Source organism: Anabrus simplex, chromosome 1 (genome assembly GCF_040414725.1).
Source record: "Anabrus simplex isolate iqAnaSimp1 chromosome 1, ASM4041472v1, whole genome shotgun sequence".
Taxonomy (NCBI): domain Eukaryota; kingdom Metazoa; phylum Arthropoda; class Insecta; order Orthoptera; family Tettigoniidae; genus Anabrus; species Anabrus simplex.
The window spans coordinates 754,752,637-754,777,461 of NC_090265.1; the positions used below are offsets into that span (position 1 = coordinate 754,752,637).

General features: G+C 41.7%; 1 protein-coding gene across 2 annotated transcripts in view; it reads right to left on the reverse strand.

Moving 5' to 3' along the window:
- Positions 1-23,686, reverse strand: part of LOC136857493 (uncharacterized) — a 316,431-nt gene extending 292,745 nt beyond the window's left edge. The window contains exons 1-2 of one of the 2 annotated variants that reach the window (XM_067136190.2): positions 23,444-23,686; positions 4,322-4,414 (exon numbers count right to left, since the gene is read on the reverse strand). In XM_067136190.2, coding sequence (XP_066992291.2) covers positions 4,322-4,414; positions 23,444-23,490 — 140 coding nt within the window. In that variant the 5' untranslated portion in view covers positions 23,491-23,686. The remainder of the gene's footprint in view (positions 1-4,321; positions 4,415-23,443) is intronic. The other variant, XM_067136191.2, reaches the window with a different exon arrangement.
- Positions 23,687-24,825: the final 1,139 nt, after the last annotated feature.

A 24,825-nucleotide genomic window follows, 5' to 3' on the forward strand; every position in this document is an offset into this window, starting at 1 on the left:
AATGTACCTGGAGATCACTTACAACAAAATTCACACTGGACTTCAGCTAATTTCCCAAATTACACTCGTGTGCCGTACGAGTTTTGTACTGGAACATTACAGTTAGTTGCCGGTGATCTAATTAAAGTTTCCCGCACGACTGCTGGCTGTTAGATCACGTGGTTAGGGCACTCACGAGGTTAAGGGGAAGGTACATAAGTATGCCTGCAAATGATAAATGTTCGGAAAATAAAAAGAAATTATTCACGTTGGCAGGTTTTCCCACACATTGTAGGCGCAACTGACTGCAAGCATATCCCCATTTCGTGCCCTCCCAGTGACAACAGTGAACTTTTCATAAATTGGAAGGGGTATCTTTCTGTTAACACACAAGTTATTTGCGATGCAAGTATGAAGATCATGAATATTGTTTGCCGATAGCCTGGTTCTACGCACGATGCATGAATTTGCAGTGGACTTTGAGCATGGTTTATATAATGGAACTAGTGGGAGATAAGAGTTATGCCTGTACAATTCCTCATGACACCAGTCCTAAAACCAAATTCACCTGCTGAACACCTGTACAACACTGCTCGCGCAAAAACCCGCAATGTTGTGGAACACACTTTTGGAGTGTGGAAAATAAGATTCCAAATCCTTGAAAAGGAAATATGCTTCATGCTACAGCATGCGGCAACGCAATAGTAATACGGCAGTCCTTCACAACTTCACTCTCGATGTAGGCGATCTGTATGAAAAAACCACCACTAGTTTTAATTTTTTCATGCATATCCATGGCTTTCTGCATTTTAGCCTTCGCTTTTAAGTCCTTCCTTGCACTTTACTGCTTTTTCCATCACTTGAAGTAATGAATTCTTCTGTCACAGCTTTCCATGTATTTCATTTCTTATCCAGCATCTTTATGTCATGTTTATTACATTCCATATCCTTCACATGGATCTTCATTAACTCTACTAACAAGCATTTATCTCTTTTGGTCCCCACCCGCCCCCATTTTTTAACTATTACACACAACCTTACCCATTCAGATGTCTTTAAAGAAAACACGCAAACACAACTATACTTCGCGAGTAATGAAAGCTACTTCTATAGTAGTAACTAAAAGAGTAAATTGTACTTCAGCTCTCCGACGTTGCTTTCGGAGTAGTTTACTTCTGTTGTATAGATTTATTTAGCAGACGTTACTTCCGGAGTAATTTACTCCAAGATGGTGCATGCAACCCTAACTGAACGAGTACTAGATATGAGACTGCGTTCATATGTCACACTAGGTCCTCACCAGTGTGGCTTCATGCCATTACCTGGAACTCATGTCAACGCTTCCCTTATGAATGGTTGCAAAACATAACAAAAATAACTGCTGCGTCATTTTTTAGAAGTCACAAAAGCATTTGACTCAGTCGGACATGAACATATCAAGCGATCTCTCTGACAATCTGAAATTCCTCCTAATTATGTACACTAATTGAAGCATTTCTTACAAAGAACACTGTTAAGGTGGAAGCTGACCATATGAAATCAAAACTCATCAAAATTAAGTGTGGCGTAGCTCAAAGGTCCCCTATCTCACCATTGCTGTTTAATTTAGCAATCCATACTGTAAATAAAAAATTTCACTGACCATAACATGCCAACGTTATGGATATGTTTTATCCAATGATCTACCGCCGCTATCCTTATTTGCTTACGCAGATGACCTAGTCATACTCAGCAGAACTGAAAGTGATGCTACTGCCTTGTTAAATTTAGCCAAAAGCAGCTTTGCAGAAATTGGTTTACATATCCATTATCTATGCGTTTGCTGGCGGGACCTAGTGTTTACAGTGCACTATGTCTTCTGGTATAGGCTAGAGCAATTTTGTTACTTTCATTGACCTGTCTCAGTCTTATCCTTGGCTTTGGCAATGTGAAAGTGACTGAGGTATGAGTGATGCTAGTAATGCCATTTCTTATGCAGCCAGTCCCTGCTATGAATGTTGTGAAAATGTTGCTCATAGGGTCGGTTGATGCATGCATTTCAGTGGGCTTGGCAGACTGATATGTAATAGCAACTTCTAGCTTGGCGAAGAAAACAACGGGAAACTACCTCACTCCTCATTTCTCTAGTACACCTCTTCAGTGATGCCCAAGCCATCTATGACACCTGATGGCAGAGCTGTTGAGGATCCAACCATCCTTAGGGCTGAGGACTGAACATACACACATCCATTATCTATAATCCTGAAGAAAGGAAAATTAACTGAGCGAAACGTCACTACACTTGAAGGATCAATAATCCCATTGATAAAAGCAACAATGAACGAATCAAGGATTTAAGAACTGACAAACAACAAAATTTCTCTTGACAGACATAAACTAATAAGCAGAGTAACTTCTGACTTAAATAAGCGGTTAAAAACCAAACTTCTAAAACCAGAGCAAAAGATCAAGATTATTAATGAGTTTGTTTGGCTGGGTTTAATTTATCCACTACAATCTGGCCCTCTGACACAACTATGAAACACCTTCCTTAAAGATCTGGACAAAATTATAAGAAGTTCTGTAAAAGAAACAATGATGCTGCCAGGTAATACTCCAAATACAATGTTGTATAGTGCCAGACTGCCTGCTGTCATTTCTTGATGGATGCAGTACTTTTGCATCCATCTCTTGGCACAGGCCAGAGTAAAGTGTACCTTCCACCGAAGTCCCAGTCAACATCCATGCTGTGACAATATGGAAGTTGCTGAGGTATGGGTAGTGCTGAGTAATGGCATTCAGACACGACCACTGCACATCTGAGTGTTATGAAAGGTGCTGCTCATAGGGTCAGTCGTGCTGCAATAGCACTTTCTGACCCAGTGAGGAAAGCAATGGCAAACTACCTCACTCCTCATCTTGCCTAGTACGCCTCATTTTGGTGCTGCCATTGGTTTTTGGGGTTTCCTTATAACTGCATAACCTTTGATGGTGCTATTTGAGGATCCAACCAGCCTCTGGGCTGATGACCTAACAGACAGACATAGTGCCAGAAAGGTCAGAGGGATGGGAATAATTTGCACAGAATGGGAAGCCAGCATACAGCATTACAATATTTGTAATCGCTTACACCAAATTCAGGACATTCATTTACAATACATAAGGAAGTGAAGTGAAGAACAAGATATGGCACTCCACAGACTTGACATACAAAAAGATAGTCTTCCTCCAAAGATTGTCGGAAGAAAACTATGTGAAATGATGAGAAATCGATCCTTTCAGTCATGGTGCTAGTTACCACATACAGGAAAGGGAGTGGTGTTATATTCAGACTGCATGAAAGCAAACTCTTGGATGACTTATAAATCACCTCTGTCCTCTTCTCAATACATAAATGCATTTGCAGATGTCATGCAACCTCACCGCAATAAGGTCGGTTCCCGGTAGGTCATTCAGAAAAAACCATTGCTGCCAAAATGGCTGCAATGAGACATGTGGTGGGATTCTGCCAGAGCAACCATTGCCACCAATGTGTACGGCTTGAGACAGCGTGGATGGGAGGTGCACTGTATCCCTACCGATGACTCTAATCGGAGGGCTGACATCATAGCCATCAGCATAAAGAACAGTAAAGCAATTCCCTTTGAAAGAGACTCAAATCAGGCTCAGGATGTGGACCTAGAAAAGCAAGTTATTTATGTTCCATGTTTGCCTTACCTGTCAGCAAAGTATAAAATACCTATCAATCCGTGGTTTGTCAGAGGCCTGCTAATCGGAGCAAGAGGCATCCTCCCTTGTCAGACATTGACCTCACTACAAAATTTGAAAGTTCCATTCTGTGAAACAGAAAATATAGTACACCCTAATACAGATATGAGGGACTCTCTACAAATCATTCATTTCCATCTATACCTGAGAACGTAATTAACATTCCTCCCGCACTAACCCTGGAGAAAAAAAAAAAAAAAACAACAGCATTAACAATTAAATTTCCACTTTTTGATGTTTTTAAACTCCATTGAAATTGTAATCGGACTGTATTCCGGATCTGAACGGTCACCCTCATTGGAGGATGGATGATTATTTATTTATTTAACAAATAAATCTCTATAACTAAATTATTTGTACAGTTTTGAACAGGTGAAAGTTTAATCAAACAATGGAAATTTTGTTCTAAAAAAAAAGGATGCTCCATTGGTCGACAGGCATCTCCTTATTCCACATCAGGAATGAAACAATTAGTCAGTAAATGGGCACTGACACTTCCAATGGCACAGTTACCAACCTCGCCTCTCACTTGGTCAAAGAGGGACTCGAAGAGCGGACGCTGGATCTTACAGCTAGGATGTGGTCTGAAGCTTACCTTGCTCTCCACACCAGAAGCCGTTCATATCCTCTAGTTTGCAGCTCTGTATCATCTGAGTACAGGTCTTTGTATGTCTGCTGCCACTCTGCCCTGTAACAGCCAACATTAAATATCTGTACAAGATCTAGAGAAATTGCTAAATACTATGGACCAGGGATGCAGTGGTGCTGGTCCAAGTCAGAAACCTATCTGGAAAGGGGGAACGCAGTCTGAAACCCTTATATTTGACCGAAGTTTCCTTGTTTTAAAACATGCATTATTTCAAAGAATTTCGGTATCTAATCAGTACTGCCAACTGCATTTTTACCTCTCTACAATGTGTGATACTAATTATTACTTCAAACATCAAGAGTGACAATCTTTTATTTTCAAATCAACAGAAAAACTGAAAAGTATCTTCATTAAGTTGTTGTTTTGTGTGGGTTTTTTTTTTTTTTTTTTTTTTACAATTGGCTTTATGTTGCACCGACACAGATAGGACTTATGGTGATGATGGAATAGGAAAGGCCTAGGATTGGGAAGAAAGTGACCATGGCCTTAATTAAGGCCCACTATCTCCTGGATGCAAGCTCACAGCTGCGTGCCCCTAACAGCACGGCCAACTCGTCTATTACTATTATTATTTACCAGATACTCTAGAAAATGATTAAGACATTAAGTGCTAGCAGTAAATATGTCTCAACTTGCAGAACTATTTTAAATAGGTGACCACCCAATGCGTTAAGATAACAAAGCACAATATATTCCAATGTTTTGCTATAGCTGTGTGCAGTTCTGATTTTGTATTTTCTTCAAATAAACAGAGGCATGTTGAGGCAAAAATACAATTATTTTCCTGTTTTAACTGGTCCAAAGCTGTTCTAAGCAACCCATTACACGGATGTTCATATTTAATTTTGTAATTTCATGAGTGAGTCTGAAACCTATTTCTCTTTCCACTACAACCCTGGTATGGACAAAGTCTTGGGGAAGGAGCACAGGATGAAAATAAAAGTAATGCTGTGCAGTCAAACAAAGTCATGTGATACAGGAAATATTAGACTAAGAAAGGAAGTATATTGTTACTAGGGTAGTAGAATAACTAACGATGGCAAAAGTAAGGAGAACATAACATGCAAACTATGACAAGCAAGAAAGGCCTCTCTTAAGAAAAGAAATCTGTTTACTTCAAACATTGATAAAGGAATTAAGATGATGTTTTTGATGACTTTCGTGTGGAGTGTGGCATTGTATGGAGCTGAAAAATGGACACTAAGTGGCTCAAGAAGAAAAGAGAATAGAAGCTTTTGAAATCTGGTGTTACATAAGAATGCTGAAGGTGATATGGGTAGCTTGAATCACGAATGAAGAGATAGTGAACCAAATTGGTGAGAGGAGATTGATTTGGCTAAACTTGACAAGAAGAAGAAATAGAATGCTAGAACATATCTTAAGAAACCCAAGACTTGTACAGTTGGTTTTGGGGAGAAGTGTAGGTGGTAAAAACAGTAGGAGTAGACCAAGGTATGAACATGGCAAGCAGATTACAGCAGATGTAGGATGTAGTAGTTATGTTGAAATAACAATATTAGCGTAGGAGAGGGTGGCATGGAAGCTGCACCATCCCACTGATGGCTCAAAGAACAACATGCTTTTAACCAGTGGCACAGCATGGTTTTCTACTCGGAGGAAGCTGCCAAATAAAAGTAACTGAATTCATCTGCGATTATCATTAAAACTAACACAGTAGTTTTCTAGCTTTCTAACAGTTTAAGTAAAACATTGCTTACCTTACTTCTTGTGGGCTAGATCGATTTTCTGTTTTTCCGTGGAGAAGTAAGGTAAGAATTAAGGCAACAAAATGTGCCTCTGATAGTCATTACCTCAGAGAGAGAGAAAATGTTACATCATTCTGAACATCAAGAGAAGAACCACAAAAAACTACAAAAAATTCCAGGTGTTGTAATGTGCCCACAAGTTCAAATCAGATGAAAGATTTCTACTTTTGTCATGACCTTTAAAGTCCCCAAGGGCCTAGAAAGCAAACTGTAGTTATTAAATGACACAATTTTCGTGATCTGTTTAACAGTTCCACTGTGCTTTTCTAATACTATTTTATGCTGCTTTCTTAAACAAACAATAATTATTTCAACAAATGGTAATGAAAAGAAAGGAGCCTTAAGTAGTTTTTCAACTGAACACTTCCAACTACTTTCTGTAACCCCTGTACCGCAGTTCCCCACTGTTGCCAAGTGGGTTCAGTGGGATGCGAGTTTCGAACTTACATAACACACTGCAAGTCCCAGATGTAAGATAAAATTAATTTCACCGATATATATAACCCGATTCACTTATTACATATACCACAAACAGTGTGAATGCAACTAAAAGGCAATATGAAAGATAAGTTGGTATCACTTCATGACCTCTAAAATCAAATCCGAGGAGCTCGGCAGTTTCTACCCTACATGTGCAATCAATCAATCAATCAATCAATCAATCAATCAATCAATCAATCAATCGATCAAACACTACTGATCTGCATTTAGGGCAGTCGCCCAAGTGGCAGATTCCCTATCTGTTGTTTACCTAGCCTTTTCTTAAACGATTGCAAAGAAATTGGAAATTTATTGAACATCTCCCTTGGTAAGTTATTCCAATCACTAGCTCCCCTTCCTATAAACAAATATTTTGCCCCAATTTGTCCTCCTGAATTTCAACTTTATCTTCATATTGCGATCTTTCCTACATTTAAAGACGCCAACTCTAGTTGCTCTCCATTACATCCTTACTAAAACTTCTAAATACCCTCATGACCATATGAAAAGATCTGTAACCCATATTTTGAAACTCATTAATGTGATAACCCTGGTGGAGATCATTCCTTATATTAATACCTATGTACTTACAGTGATTGCTGAAGGTACTTTCACCCCCACCAACACAGTAATTAAAACTGAGAGGACTTTTTATCCTATTTACCATCCTTGGCAATATGGCGTATGCTGTGTTTGGGCAAGTCAGCTTCATCTTCTGAAATAATTAGAAATGCCTTTGCTGGCAAGACCTTGTGTTTACAGTGCATTATGTCTTCTGGTGTGGGCTAGAACAAATTTGTTACTTTCATTGACCTGTCTCCGCCTCATCCTTGGCTTTGACAACATAATAATAATAATAATAATAATAATAATAATAATAATAATAATAATGGCATGTGCCCTCCAGAGAGGCCTGGTGCACGTCCACAGGTGACCTGCGCGGCTGTGAGGACGGGGCGCTACCTATGATGAAATCTAATGCTGAAAAGTCACAAACACCCAGCCCTCGAGCGATACGAATTAACTAATGAAAGTTAAAGTCCCTGACCCGACCGGGAATCGAACCCAGGACCCCTTGCATACTAACCATTTAGCCATGGAGCCAGACTTTGAAAACATGAAAGTTACCGAGGTATGAATAATGTCGGTCCATGTTATGAATGGTGTGAAAATGTTCCTCATAGGAACGGTTGACGCAGGCATTTCAATGGGCTTGGCAGATGGAGATGTAATAGCAACTTCTGGCGTAGTGAGGAAAGCAACGGGAAAGTACCTCACTCCTCATTTCACTAGTACGCCTGGGCCACCTAATGGCTGAGCTGTTGAGGTGCAAACCAGCCCCCGGGCTGGGCAGTCAACGTACATTCATATGAAGGAAGTTAAAACTTTGCTTAAAGGTATCAGAATGTATAAATTATGTCAGGTATGGTAAAAGTAAACTAACTGAAAACAAAGGGTAAGTATTTGTATTGCAACTGTAAGAGCTAGTGGCATGGCAAACGATTTCAGTAGTGAGAAATGCGTTATTGGAACTTAGATACAGGACATTTGTAGTGAAACTGATATTACTGATACACTAAAAACTATTATCTATGACTTAGAAAAGGAAAATGAAGAACTGAAGTCTTCAAAAACAGGAACATGGAATGATTGTGTTAGTATTGTTTTTCCGACCAGCTAGAAAGCAAAACGTCCTTTGTTTCTGAATTTTTACTATAAAAGTAAAGATACTTTTCCGGTCCTCAGCTACGGCGATAAACTTTTTTTATCTCATACACGTAACAGGAGGAAAATTTATAAGGTTTCATTTCTTAAATTGTGTACTTTATCTTTGGGACTGTTAGGGAAGTTATACTGTTCACTATTAGGAGAGGAGTGTGGGTGTTGTTCTGTATGGTAGTGAAAATTCCCAAGTCTGAAGAAGGATAAGATTAGGACTGAAGTTTTTAAAGTGTGGATGTGGTGGATTGTGGAGAGAAAGTGGACAGCTACAGTAAACACTGAAACACTGTTAAAAAAATGTCAACGAACACAGAACTATCCTAATGCAGTTTTTAGAGAGCAAAACAAATTGGATAGGACATTTTCTGAGAGAGAAAGACCTTGCCTTTCGAACTCTTGAATAATCCACGTACAGTTGACAATGGCAAAAGCACCGTTTTCGAAGATGGAGTCCTACAACTTTAGCAATTGTCCTATGTCAAAATTTCAGATCTCTGTGTGTCATAGATTTGACTGGGCTTCGCACACATACACACAAACACTTCCGAATATTACGGGCTGGCGGCTCCTCGTGTCGCAGACCGAAAATAGCTTCCTACTCAATGGTCTTACAGTTCGAGGAATACTACTTCGCCCACGGCATGCTCAGTCATCATGGTGGCATCAATAATATTTGTCATCAGTTTCAGAGCCGTGTTCATTGCAGAGGGAAGGATTCATATTCCTGAGAAGGATAATCGGTGCCACAATCGTCCACCCCAAGATGTTCGAGGGTGCTCCAGGTGACTCCAAATTGTTCAAAATCTGTGTTGTGTAGTTGACAGCCTCATCTGTATGACATGTCGTGACGATAGACTTTTCAATTTATAGAAAACCGGATAATTCTTGTGAGTGTTGCTTGTTGATGACATTGACAGCTTCATGTCTTGGTGCAAGAATTACTCTTAGACACAGCCGTTCGTCTTAGATGAAAACCTGTGCCCACCTATGACAAACATTTTAAATCTTTGCTTGCCATGGATTGGCTGGACTTCGCACACATGAACACAGACAGACATCATGGATTGAAGGAAAATGGCTTCCTATTCCACAGGCTTAAAATGGCATCTTGGCTGATATATGTATTATTCCTTGTATATTATTGTCTATCTTGTGTCCTATATGTTTCCTCTAAATATATACGTGTCCAACCCTTGTCCCCTCTCTCTAGGGGGTTTGGGTATGAAGTGAGATGAATCTTCATAGCGAGTTTTTACGACCGGATGACTTTCATGACGTCAACCTAATCAGATGAGTTAATGAGATGAAATGAATGACATGACATGTGATGTGATAGTAAGAATGCAGAGGATGAAACCCGGCACCGGCACACAGCCCACTCCTCTCGAATAGCTGAAGACTTTATGTTCTGATCCGAAGGACGGATCGCTATCAACAGCGTCATATGCCCTCACACCATATAAGACAAAAAAATGGCTTCCTATTCTGTGGACGTAAAATGGCTCCTTGAATTGTGTTCTCTGCTTATCTTATGTACGTTGCCTAGCGACAGTGACTCTATGCATTTAATCTTGGTGACAGCACGTTGGATTGTCATATCCCAATACACGTTTTCCGATGGTTTTTCTTTCATAACTCACCAACAAAAGCGGAAATGAAAATTCCGGCTTCGAGGTGCATGCGGACCCCCTTCCATCTACCTATGTTCACAATTTCAGATCTCTGCATGTTGTAGATTTTGCTGGCATCGCGCAAAGGCAGACACCAAAAACGGGTTCCTACGCTCTGGACGTAAAATGGCTCCTTGAATTATGTTCTCTACCTACCTTATATACGTTGCCTAGCAACAGTGACTCCATGCATTTAATCTTGGTGACAGCACGTTGAATTGTCATATCCCAATACACGTTTTCCAATGGTTTTTCGTTCATAACTCACCAACAAAAGCGAAAATAAAATTCCGGCTTGGAGATGCATTCAATCTACCATCTACCTATGTTCAAAATTTCAGATCTCTGCGTGCTGTATATTTTGCTGCGCATCACGCACAGACTCACAGACAAACACTTCCTTTTATATATACTGTAGATAGATAAGAAAAAACATTTAGGTCCAATAATCCTGCCTTGAGAAACTCTCCTGTTAATTATTACAGGAGATAATTCTCTAATTCTCTGAGATGTATTTTCTGGAAATATAGCAACCCATTCACTCTTTTGTCTAGTCCAATTGCACTCATTTTTGCCAGTAGTCTCCCACGATCCACTCTATCAAATGCTTTAGACAGGTCAATCGTGATACAATCCATTTCACCTCCTGAATCCAGGATATCTGCTATATCTTGGTGGGATCCTACAAGATGAGCTTCAGTGGAATAACCTTTCCTAAACCCAAACTGCCTTCTATCGAACCAGTTATTAATTTTGCAAACATGTCTAAGATAATCAGAAAGAATGCTTTCCCAAAGTTTACATGCAACGTATGACAAACTTACTGGCCTGTAATTTTCACCTTTATGTCTATCACTCTTTCCTTTATACACAGGGGCTACTATAGCAACTCTCCATTCATATGGTATACCTCCTTCAGGCAAACAATAATCAAATAAGTACTTCAGATATGGTACTATATCCCAAACCATTAGTATATCCCCAGAAATCTGAACAATTCCAGCCACTTTTCTAGTTTTTAAATTTGTATTTGCCTGGTGTGAAAATGGGAAACCATGGAAAACCATTTTCAGGGCTGCTGACAGTGGGGTTCGAACCTACTATCTCCTGAATACTGGATACTGGCCGCACTTAAGCGACTGCAGCTATCGAGCTCGGTCCTTTCACAGTTCAACACAAACATTTTTATGTCATCCCTACTTGACTTCTAGATCCCTGTACCCATATCACCGCTCCCTAGGCCACCCCGTTTCCCTGAATGTACCTCCCTATAACCCTTCTAAACAAATTTCCTAACTTATACGTACCACTGAGGTTTAAGTGAAGGCCATCTGAATGGAGATCCCTATCTCCTACCCATCCATTAAGATCTAGAAATCTCACTCCCAGTTTCCCGCATACCCACTCCATAGTCCCATTTAAATCCCCAATCACCCTCCAGTCAGTATCCCTCCTACACAGTAGTCCACTGATAACTATCTCCACTTCCTTAAACACCTGTGCTGCATTTACCAGATCCCACACGTCCCCTACTATGTTGGCACTTAAACCTGTTTGCCTTACCTTGCTGGTACCAACGTGAAACACTATCACCTTCTCCTTCTACTTTCCTCAACTTAATTCCTGAACACTCTACCCTGGTTCCCTTTCCTCCACATACTCTCCCCACATGTCTAATAATGGAATCCCCCATGACCAGAGCCTCAACCCTACTCACCTCATTCGATCCCCTCTTCTCCTGGTCAGCCCTATCTTTCCTGACAACTGCAGAAGCTACTTCCTCCTCCCTTTCATGACACTTTTCCACCTGTCTTTTCCTATCCACTACTCTACAATTCCCTTTCCTACCTTTTACCTTCCTCCACACTTCTCAGCAACACATCCCTGTTCCTCATCTTCCCTCTGTTGTTCTACCTGCAGCGAGTTGTACCGATTTCTCACAGACAACTGTCCTGAATTCTGATCCTGACAGAGGGAACATTTTGAATCACCTGTACAATTCTATGGAAAGACAAACTATTTTATAGGGGAAAAACAAAAAAATCATCTATCTGCCATTTAGTGTAAAACTTCATTTACACAATTGACAGTAGACAAACTAATCTGCAAATACAGAACAAAAGATTCACAAAATCAGAATACCCTATTGTTAAAATGAATTTAAAAAAACAATACAAGAAAATACAAGTGACAACTCCTTTCTTTATATATGTAAAGGAGAGCATTCATTAGATCTCTTTAAGAAAATTAAAAAAGACAACATTGTGTCAACTAAAATAAAGTGTTTAGACTGATGCTTTCACGACCCGTAATAGTAGACATGGTAAGCTTCTGGGCTTTTGCCATGTTAGGTGTCAAGGTGTTTTGTAGAGAACTTTGCTGTACATCTTTAGAAGAAATCTTGTCTCTTCACAAGCAAGACTTCCCTAATAATGAAGGTTTGAATTTAAGAATGCTTTACCGACCTGTCTAAGTATCATCCTTGGCTTTGACAATATGAAAGTGACTGAGGTATGTGTGATGCTAGTAATACCATTCCTTATGCAGTCAGTCCGTTATGAATGGTGTGAAAATGTCACTCATAGGGTCGGTTGGTGCATTCATTTCAGTGGGCTTGGCAGACTGATATGTAATAGCAACGTCTGGCTCGGTGAGAAAAGTAACAGGAAACTATCTCACTCCTCATACCCCTAGCATGCCTCTTCACTGACGTCTATGCTATCTATGACAGCTGTTGGCGGAACTATGGAGGATAAAACCAGCCTTCAGGCTGAATACCCAACATACACAACATCATACCGTTGATGTGTAGTAAGTGATATTCTAGTCATCACCAATGGCTCATTGTGCATTAGCATTCCGAGTGGGAGGTGACAATCACCTTAGCTCCAATTAAGATGTTTCTTGTTCCATCGTATGTGCGTGAGAAGTAAACAGCAAGGTATTTATTTCCAAGTTAGATTTCTAACCTGTGTGACACAGTCTCCGTACTACTTGGGACGGTATTCCTGTTCTGCCTGCATCCTCCTGCTCATTTCCATTATCCAATTTGATAATGATGATGCTTGTTGTTTTAAGGGGCCTAACATCGAAGGTCATCGGCCCCTAATGGAACGAGATGGACGGCCTAATATACGATAGTTAAAATTTCTAAAACGTATCCACTGACTAGTTAAAAAAATGGTGAAGAAAAATGAGTATGAGATTAAAACACTCAGTGGATCTAATTCGCTATGCCTTATTTTCTAATAAAATAAGAGAAAATACAGGAAACAAAGGAATAAGACATTGCCTGGTAGTACAGATATATATACATAATTTAAGTTAGACATTAAAATAACACATTAAAATACGCAACAAACAAGTCAATGGGATAAAAGCGCAATTAACACAAAAACACTAGGACAAAGGACATCATTACACAAGATAAAACAGACCACTATCCCTCATAAAGCAGATGACAAGGACTGCTGACTGCTCGTCATCTCGCAAGATAAGGGAGATTGTACTCACGAGGTTAAGACTACAGCGCAGATCGACCAGGTCCACACAATCCATAAGGATGTGTACCACGGTAAGATGATTGCCGAAAGAACACACCGGAGGGGGTTCTCCTTTCAATAGATGGGAGTAAGTCAGGATACCGTGGCCGATCCGAAGACGACATAATATAACTGCTTCCCTCCGAGAAGCCGAAGGGAAGTCCTCCATACCTTCATAGTAACTTTAACCGCTCTCAGCTTATTTGGAAGAGGAGTGGCATGCCACTACATCTCCCAATGGGGCATAACCAGATGTCTCAGCTGAGAGCGAATATCACTTGCTGGAACCTTGAAAGGCAATGGGGGCAGTGTTACTGCCTCCTTGACAGCCTTATATGCTAACTCATTTCCCTCTACACCCATGTGGCTTGGGAGCCACAGAAACGTGATTCTGGTGCCGGCATCCGAACACCCGGCCAGCAGGTCCTGGATCTGCTGCACCAGAGAGTGCTGAGGGAAATAGGTATCAATAGACTGTAGCGAACTCACGGAGTCAGTACACACAAGAAAGTGTCGGCACTCATCGGACAGTGCGTACCCCAGAGCTTCAGAGATAGCATTGAGCTCTACTGTGTAGACACTACAGGTTTCTGGGAGAGCAAAAAGAAACCTATCAGTGTCAACAACGAACGCACAGCCCACTTTAGTGTCTGTTCTCGAGCCATCCGTGTAAACGACTACTGAACCTGGATACCGGCCAACAATGGACAGAAGAGCCTCCGATAAATCGTAGGGTCCGTGTCTTCCTTCGGGCCAGTGTGCAGATCCAGGATTATTTCAGGACGTCGTACTACCCATGGAGGTACTCCACTTGGTTGTCTGATAAGGCAAGGAACCGAAGGTACGTGAAACAATCTGTGACTGCTATCCAAGCATATTCCAACCAGCCGCGTTGCTCGAGGACAAGCAGCGAATAGCAAACTTCTGCCATTGTTGAATATGCAAGGATAGCTTGGATGAAGTGGAATCTGTCGCAAATTTGCAGCATACAAAAGGAGCATTTGCTGGCGCCTCAGGTGTAATGGCGGCACACCTGGCTCAGCGAGCAGGCTAGCAATGCGGCTTGAACAAAAAGCTCCCGTTGCCAACCTAACCCTGCTGTGGAGGATGCTGTTCAACTTCGCAGGGACGCATGGTCTTGCTGAGCCATATGCTGCACTGCTGTAGTCTAACAGGAATAAAATATGTGCCCTATAGAATCGTAGGAGCACCGTGCGGTCAGCACCCCAATTAGTGCTGCTAAGAAATTTCATGATATTCAGCTTCCTAGTGCATTGCACTTTTAACTGCCGCACGTGTGGCTTCCACGACAATTTACTATCAAAAAGGAGCCCAAGAAATCGGTAAGTGTCAAGTACGGGAAGAGCGACATTTCCTAGATAAAGTTCAGGAGGCGGGTGAAGAGTACGTCGACGACAAAAGTGGACAATAGAGGTCTTTACAGTGGAAACCCGAAAGCCTTGTTTTAAGGTCCACTTTTCCACTCTCCTAATAGCTTGCTGTAATTGTCGCTCTGCGACTGCCATTTTACGCGAACTATAGTACAGAGCAAAATCGTCAACATATAGCAACGATATTACTGCTGAACCAGCAGCAGCGACAATACTGTTTATGGCAATCGCAAACAGAGTGACACTAAGAACCGATCCCTGTGGGACTCCATTTCCCTTAATGTGGTATTGCGAATATGTCCTCCCTACTTGGACATGGAAGAGACGGAGGGACAAAAAATTCGCAATAATTACTGGCAAGTTACCTCGGAATTTCCATTGATGCAGGACTGAAAGGATACCATATCGCCATGTGGTGTCGTATGCCTTCTCTAAGTCAAAGAAAACAGCTACCAAATGCTGTTTGAGGAGAAACGGATCCTGGATAGAGCTCTCCAGGCATACCAAGTGGTCAATGCTCGATCGAGCGGCTCAAAAACCACACTGGTACTCGGACAAGAGTCCTTGTTTCTCCAGACGCCACATAAGTCGGCGTTTTACCATCCTCATCATTATTTATAAGCTTCATTTCCGTATTGATTGGATGCACGTATATAGAGACAAGAAAGATGTTCCACCTTTCAATACTACTTATTATAAATAGATTTGCATCAGTACCGGTTTCGACTACTTATAGTCATCATCAGCTGATATGTTACAATTTTACAATCATTAGACATTGGTATGTGTCACAAATATGTTATTGTTTATTAGAACATCCGGATGTCTAATAGGGTCGTGATATTATTGGTGACTATGAGGGGTTAAAATTGTGTCTAAAACCAATATAGCGGTGAAAAGCTTAAGTAAACTAAAAGCAATTTGTACGTATACATTAAACACATTAAAAATACATGAAACATATACATATAAGAACACTTTATGAGTTTGAACACATTAAAATATAAAACATGTATGTAAAAAACACTTGTTGAGTTTAAAAGTTTATGCTTTGTGAAGTTCTTTCTTCAGGCTTCCATGTTGGTTCTTGTACATCTGTGTTTACGTTGTTTGGTTACATAAAATAACCTATCTCATAGGATGGTAGAGTAATGTTGTAGTTCAGCTATTGATGTATTTTGGTGAGCTTTTGAGCAGACTGTAGTGTCTTGAATATTTAAAATTCGATTAATAGGTTGTTGGTAGCAACCTCAGTCTTGTCTGTATTCATGTTTGGAGCTGCTAATATCTGTAAAGATAAATTAGTAAAAGTGCAGTGTGAGTTTGAAGGAATGCCTGAAGTTGTGTGTGGAAGTGAAGTAGGTACTTACTGCTTTTGTTATTATTGTCGCGTGGCGTTGTGTTTAACAGCTTGTTGCATACTACTGCGAGTACGCCTGGGACTTGTGATCGCTGTAGTGAGGGGGATGGATGGAGGGGTACGGGGAGTGGCTATTGTAGGGGTAGGGTTAGGCTTGTGATTCGTTGGTCTTTTGACGCGTGCTGTGTTCTGTTTGCTTACTATATTAAAATAATCATTTTAAATGCCAGAATGGCTTTATTGAAAATGAAACTAGTTTTTTCCGTAATGTCATTAACAATGTAATTAGGATTGGCGTATTGGTCCAGGGAAATCTTGGAATCTTCAGTTATGTTAAGCAGGGGGCCTTTAGAATTAATGTTTAATATTTTCATATCGTTTTTAATGTGTTCAAACTCATCAAGTGTTTTATATATATGTTTCATGTATTTTTAATGTGTTTAATGTATACGTACAAATTGTTTTTAGTTTACTTAAGCTTTTCACCGCTATATTGGTTTTAGACACATAATAATAATAATAATAATAATAATGTTATTTGCTTTACATCCCACTAACTACTTTTACGGTCTTCAGAGACGCCGAGGTGCCGGAATTTAGTCCCACAGGAGTTCTTTTACGTGCCAGTAAATCTACCGACACGAGGCTGTCGTATTTGAGCACCTTCAAATACCACCGGACTGAGCCAGGATCGAACCTGCCAAGTTGGGGTTAGAAGGCCAGCGCCTTAACCGTCTGAGCCACTCAGCCCGGCAGGTTATAGACAATTTTAACCCCACATAGTCACCAATAATATCTCGACCCTATTAGACATCCAGATGTTCTAATAAACAATAACATCTTTGCGAACATACCAATGTCTAATGGTTGTAAAATTGTAATACATCAGCTGTTGATGACTATAAATAGTAGAAACCGGTACTGATGTGAATCTATTCATAATAAACAGTATTGATAGGTGGAACATCTTGTCTCTATATACGATTTACCATCCTCTCAAATAGCTTACACAGGCAATTTGTAAGACAAATCGGTCTGTACTTTCTGCATGCTTAGGATCTTTGTCAGGCTTGAGGACAGGAATGACAATGCCCTCTCGCCATTGAGACGGAAAATCACCCTCTATCCAGATTCAGTTAAACACACAAAGGCGATATAGTAGACTATCATCACTAAGGTTGGCAGATGCCGCCCACCCTCATCGGAGGGTCTGCCTTACAAGGGCTGCACCCGGCTAGAATAGCCACACAAAATTATTATCACTAAGGTGTTTCAACATCTGGTTATGGACGTTGTCTGGTCCAGGAGACGTGTCCTTGCAAAGCGCTAAGGCGCTGCGGAGTTCCCACTCCGTAAAGGGCACGTTGTAGTCCTCTGAACCTTGAGTGGCAAAACTAAGGTGATGACGTTCTGCCTCCCGCTTCAGAGCGAGGTAATCACGGTGGTAATTCCCGGAGCCAGATACATCCGTTAAATGACTGGCTAGATGGTTAGCAATCGAGAGTGATTCAGTAACGACACTGCCTACAATGGAAATTCCCGGTACAGATGATGATCCTTGGATACCCGAAATACGTCGAAGTTTAGTCCACATTTGAGATGATGGAGTATGTGACGTCATAGACGACACATATCTCTCCCACGAAGCTTTCTTACTTTGGCAAATAAGAACTCGCGCCTTAGTGCGGAGTTTCTTAAATATTACCAAGTTGGCCACAGTAGGCTGCCTACGATAACGTTTATGGGCTTTACGGTGTTCTTTGATAGCTGCTGCAATTTCTTCGTTCCACCAAGGAACGAGTTTTCGGCGAGGAGGCCCAGAGAAGGAAGGAATGGACTTCTCAGCAACAACAAGGATAACTTGTGTTATGCAAGTTATTTCGCTGTCAACAGTCTGCGTGGTATCAGCGTTAAGGACAGCTAGGGATGTGAACTTTGGCTTATCAGCATGTTTAAAAAATCCATCGCGGGGGAACCTCGACGGATTTTTGTTCCATCAAAGTAAGGATGATGGGAAATGATCACTGTCACAAAGATCATCATGTGTATTCCACCAAAACAGCGGAACCAATGTTCGGCTGCACAGACTTATGTCTATACGAGAATATGTGCCGTAACGTACACTAAAGTGAGTTTGTTCCCAAGTGCTCAAAATACATAAATCCAGCTCTGTTACTAATGTTTCCAGCTCTCTTTCCCGGGGGCAAGGCGGCGTCTCAGAGCCCCATATGGGATGATGGGCGTTAAAATCGCCCAATAAGAGGAAGGGTGGTGGAACTTGATTTATAAGATCAGTAACATCATTCATGTTAAGAGGCGGGCCTGGTGGAAAATAAACATTACACACTGTTGCTATGACAGGCAACAGAACGCGAACAGCTACAGCCTCCAGCAGAGTTCTTAATGGAACCTCTTCGCCGTAGGTATCAGAACGGACAAAAATGCCAACGCCAACGGAAGCCTGGTGAGCATAATGCCGTTCTGGCGAGTATAGTCTAAAATTTCTCAAGACCGTATGATGACCTGGTCTGAAATTTGTTTCCTGAATACAGACTATACTCGCCGAATACTTGCTAATGAGCTGGCGCAGCCGAGCAAGATACCTATCATAACCGTTACAATTCCACTGTAACAGTGCCATATTGTGGGTGTGGACTTCTGAGGTTTAGGTTAGGAGCAGCGTAATGCTACCTAACCTAACTTACACTCACATCCCCACCCGAAGATGGAGATAAATGCTCCATGTGCATCACCTCGTCTGCCTTGAATTTCTTCGACGTAGTCCGGGGAGCGCACAGGTTTTCCAGGAGGAAGACCCACTGGCGCAGCATCAGGCCCCCCAGGTGGAGAGCGTAAGGCCCCATTTGTAGGAGATGTGGAAGAACGCCTGGTAAGGGCTCTCTTCTTCCCCGCCGTCGATTCTTGTTTCAACGGGCTGGGAGCCGTGGTCAACAATGCCGCCTACGCCAGCTTAGGGGCGTAGGTTTTGTAGCCGGCACAGGCTTTTTGGTGGTCAAAGGCTTGGAAGGACCAGCCTTCAAGCTCGTTCTCTTTGCGGCGTGCCGCCTTGGGCGCAGCTATCTTCTGGAAAGGTGTTCCAGTTGAAAATGAGGAACCTGGGAGAGACTGTGCTATCATGCTGAAGTCTAGAGTCTTGGCCGGTGCATTCAGAGAATTAAACTTACAGTGCACTTCCTGGTAGGAAAGAACATCCAGGGTCTTGCTCTCCTGGATCTTCTTCTCACTCAGATAGGTCGGACAGTTCCGATCCCGAGGAGAATGAAGACCAGAGCAATTAGTGCACTTGTACGGAGGTGTGCACTCCTCCACGCCGTGAGCTACTTTCCCACATGTACCACACACAGACTGATTCGAACAGCGAGATACCATGTGTCCGAATCTCTGGCATTGATAGCACCGCACAGGAGGCGGGATGTATGGTCTCACATCGCAACGATAGGTTGTTACCTTGACTTTCTCTGGCAACACTGTCTGAAATTGACAGGAGACTATGAACGCAACAGTGGCAACGTCTTCACCGTTGACTTTGCGCATAATGGAGCGCAGTGCTCGTCCTCAAAAGCAAACCACCATTGCGCATTTTCTTTAGATCCTCAAGTTCACCATATACACCTTTGATGTGTCGACTGAAAAGTATCGATTTAACCAGCTTGAAATCTTGCCCATAGGTTCTGGTAGCAACCAGGAACCTAGGGAAGCTGAAACCCAGACTAATACGCTGTGCTTGTTCCCAAGGGGTTGCCCCCCTTAGGGAATCAAAAGTTAAAGACTTGGGTGGCGAACTACCTGAGGTGGCAGGCGGAAGTTGTTTCGACGCCACGCCCGAAATCATCCTCCCCGAATGCCACCCACTCCGATCAGGGGTCTCTCTAGCCGAACCAAGCAGCCAAGGCAATACCCACCTGGTCATAGCCGGTACTGCCCGGGGTCCGATGTTGGACGATGCCTAATACGGGAGGACTGAGGCAATGAGTACTAGGGCTCTCCTCCTCCAGTCACCCGCAATAGCATGTACCCCATAGCGTGTACAGAGCACTAAATACAGGTAAAAATAAATAAAAATAATTAATAAGAATATGTCCTTCTGGCATTCGGCTGTGCGGGGACCTGTGTTGTCAGGCGGATACTACTGCCCGGATACATGACACTCCCACCCGCCGCTTCCTGGGTGGTTACTGACACGGGCTTTCGAGCGTAATCGCACACGTAGGAGCTCCATCGGCGAGCAGCACGCACATAAAAAATTTTGAAATGGTCTACAACTAACCCTCAAGAAAACACTAAAAAATAAAGAGGGGACCATGGCCACATGACCCTATAAGCCGCCTTCTACGACAGGCAGGGATTACCTGTGAATGTATTCAGCCCCTCCAATCCACAGGAGGTCCAACACATTATACCAAACCGCAATCCATGTCCGCGCCTAGTTCGCCCCTCACGACAGGCAGGGGATACCGCAGGTGTATTCTACATGGGCGTCCCCCACCCGCAGGGGTTATTATCCAATTTTGAATTTCCCTATTTTTAAATTACAGACAACCATAAGGATTCGTTTTTTTTTTTTTTTTTTTAAACAATTTGCCCTACATCGCACCGACACAGATAGGTCCTATGGCTAGGAGAGGGAAGGAAGCAGCCATGGCCTTATTTAAGCTCGTGTGAAAATAGGACACCATGGAGCACCATCTTCAGGGGTGCCTAAAGTGGAGTTCAAACCCACTATCTCCTTAATGCAAGCTCACAGCCACTCGCACTATAAGGATCCAGAATACGTCAACGAATGTATAAATGAATAGCCCACCTCAGTTCTTAGATACTTACTATCAATGAAAATAAATTATGCTTTCCTCCCAAGAACTTAATATCGGATACAAAAGTCAAAAGCAGACATTTTTACAAGCATACTTCCCTCGCACTGTCCTACAAAGGAAGTTTGAAGTCGTGTGTCAACAGCATGCTAGCCACCAGAATCTTGGAAAGGTGAAGAACCACACAGGGGCAATACGCCGGTAATTTGATTATTCAAACAGCCTAAAGCGTTACGATGCTAAGAAGACATAGAAATAACATGACTGTTCCACCTGGGACTACCTGTCATCACTGTGGCAAATTGTGTAACTCCCGCATTGGACTGTATAGTCACCTCCGAACACATAGATGAAGAGACATCCTACCTGGAAGACAAACCTACTCGATTACGAGTGTTTGCTATCATCAATGCCAAAAATTAAATTTGATTTGTGGCACACTGTAGCGTTAACATGAGGACAAATGTATATAATCTCTGCATAACCTGATGGATCCCTTCAGTGACAGGAAGGCAATGGTATGAATAATAATAATAATAATGTTATTGGCTTTACATCCCACTACTTTTTCGGAGACGCCGAGATGTCGGAATTTAATCCCACAAGAGTTCATTTATTACTTGTGAAACTTCGTGATACTTGGTTTTACGTGGTGAGGAGTAAGGAAGGAGCTATCCCGGTTCTGGTAATACTGCCAACTGAATGGATATGAAATCGAAATTGTATTGATAGTATGACAAATCGATAGGAATATTCTACACCTTTATTACCTTTTAAGTCAACAACTGTGTCACACACACATTATATAACATTTCTTGATGCGAATCGAGGCTAGCATGAATTCTAAATTTAGGCTTTGCTGTGTAGTATGCTAGTAGTATGTAAACTGTATGCCAGATGTCTCATGGCGATTCATAGTTTGTGTGTCAAAGGTTGCCAACACAAATCTCGAAGACAAATAAGGTCTACCGATTCAGCACTAGGGAGCCAAAGAATCACTAAAACTTCCGCGAGTAATATGTGTCAGTAAACCTACCGACACGAGGCTGACGTATTTAAGCACCTTCAAATACCACCAGACTGACCCAGGATCAAACCTATCAAGTTGCTGTCTCAGCCACTCAGCTCGGCGACAATGGTAAGCATAACATATTTGATAAATTTCAACCTGTTGCAGAAGTCGACAAGAAGCCATTGCCTATGACATCAAGTGCCACTTATTAAGATAGAAGGGATACATCGTTTGTGTCTATTCTTTTTCTCTTTGTTGACTTCTACTCTCTGTATTGCAACAGTCTTGAATCTCATGACATCAACAATTATGTACCCACCTTCTACAGTTTAGTCGAGCCAATATCTATGAGAAGAATACTGGCAGTAGAGGAGATGCCAAGAACTTCTCCACGGCCAACCATGACAGGCTATTTCAAGCTCTTGGCAAGGATGGAACAAATGTTTTGATGACATGCATTAATTAAATTTTACCGTTACTTTCATTTTCTTACCTTCTTGATCTCTTACCAGAATAACAAGGAACAAATCAAATAATACAGCTTAAAGAAAAATAGTAATATGAAGTGAACAAACAATGCAATATAAACAATGACAGATCAGTGCAAAAACAGGAAATAAAACATGCAGTAAAATTACAGAACACAAAACCCTAAAAGAATGACACAGTCTGTCAGAAACCCTTCAAACCTGCTCTACAAAGATTAAAATACCAAAGTTGCGTTTACTGCAGAACCAACAAAAGGCACAGGAACACCTTCAATTTAACCCCCGCAGAACAGTGCGCTGCGTCGACTGAGAGATGCCCATTGGTAAGAAACAGATGACGACATGCATGAACGGTACCAACTCCTCACCATTCACACCAGGATTCGCAACACAGCTGCGAAATGTTATGACACGCTCACAGAGAGCAAAAATCCGCTGATCAGGAACATAGGCAACTATGACACTAACCCCACCACATAGAGGGGTGCAGACAATTTCCTGGTCAGCCATACCAACAAAAATAATTATTTTAGCTAGTAACCTATTATGAAACAACACTCAACGCCCAAATTGGGTCGACGGGCTAAAATTACTCACTGGTACCGGAACTTCCCGGCACCGATGAGAACTGTGGCTGCTCACCCGCATTTTAACCCACCCAACAGACCGATTAGTACGTTGAGAAAATCAACTTTATTCACCTTTAACGGATGGCATATATATTTTTAATGTAGTTCAAGAACAAGTAATTAAGTGATACAGAATAATCTTTATAAACCAATCTAAATTAATTTACAAGGAATCTTACATGCAAAACCATGGAACAACAGATAGCTTTTCCTTCTTAGCTGTCATTTTTTCAGGACATGGCAAACGAAAATATGCTCAACTTTTACCAATGCAATTCAACAAGACTTGAACATGCATAATCTTAAATCCACCTAAATCAGCATCAAAGCAGTAGCCACATGGTGAGAAATTGACAGATGCCGGCTTACAACACAGAAGACAACACCAAAGAGAATAAGTAGCACGCTAGTGCCATTGCCTACGCTATAATAGTATCTAGTAGGCTTTGCTAGTGCTGAACCGGTCGACCTCAGCGATCTTCGAGATTCGTACTGGCAACCTTTGAATCGCTTAAGCATCGTTGTGGGAAATCTGGCGTACACTTTACGTACTAGTACTGTTGTTGTTTACGCAACAAAGCCAAAGTGTAGAATTCATGCTAGGAACAAGATTCGCATCGGGAAATATTTTATAATGTTATATAATGTGTATGTGACATAGTTGTTGGCTTAAGATGATAATGGTTTAGAAATTTCATATCGATCGATCATATTCTCGATTCAATTCAGATTTCATTTTCATTTAGTTGGCAGCACCAGGCAGCACTATCGAAGTAGCGTACACGAGTCCAACACTCAGCCACCTGGATTCCTCTCTGTACGCAAGGACGAATAGGAATGAATAGTGTGACGACTCCCTTTGAATCACATGTTAACAGCACCGCCGTCTCGATCCTCCTATACTGCCTGCTCTATGCGAGCCTTTTTGCGACTACGCTGCGACAAAATTTCTCCGCTAGATGGCAGACATGGACGCACAATGGTCTAAACTTATTCTAATGACGACAGCCTACAAAACACTATGCAGTATGGTCATATGTTCACTGAAGCTTGTAAATTACATCAGTAATATTAAATATCGGCAATATTACCTGCACGATGTCGCAGTTGGCCTCTTCATGCACAATTTGAAGATTTTCCTGGACGAAGGCTTGGAGTGGTACCGTACTTTTTGTGTTCTTGCCAATGCAATATGAAATAATAGAGGTCTTACGAACTTGGCTAGGATAATATCACTAATATTTTGCTGATGTTCTTTGACCTCACACTGTAACAAAACACATTCTGAAAGTTTTTTTAAATATTTGTTTTACGTCGCACGGATACAAGTGGATCTAATGGCGATGATGGGATAGGAAAGGCCTATGAATGGGAAGGAAGCGGCCGTGGCATTAATTAAGGTACAGCCCAGAATTTGCCTGGTGTGAAAATGGGAAACCACGGAAAACCAATTTCGGGCTTGCCGACCGTGGGGTTCGAAACCACTATCTCCCGGATGCAAGCTCATAGCTGCGCGCTCCTAACCGCACGGCCAACTCGCCCGGTATTCTGAAAGGGAAGA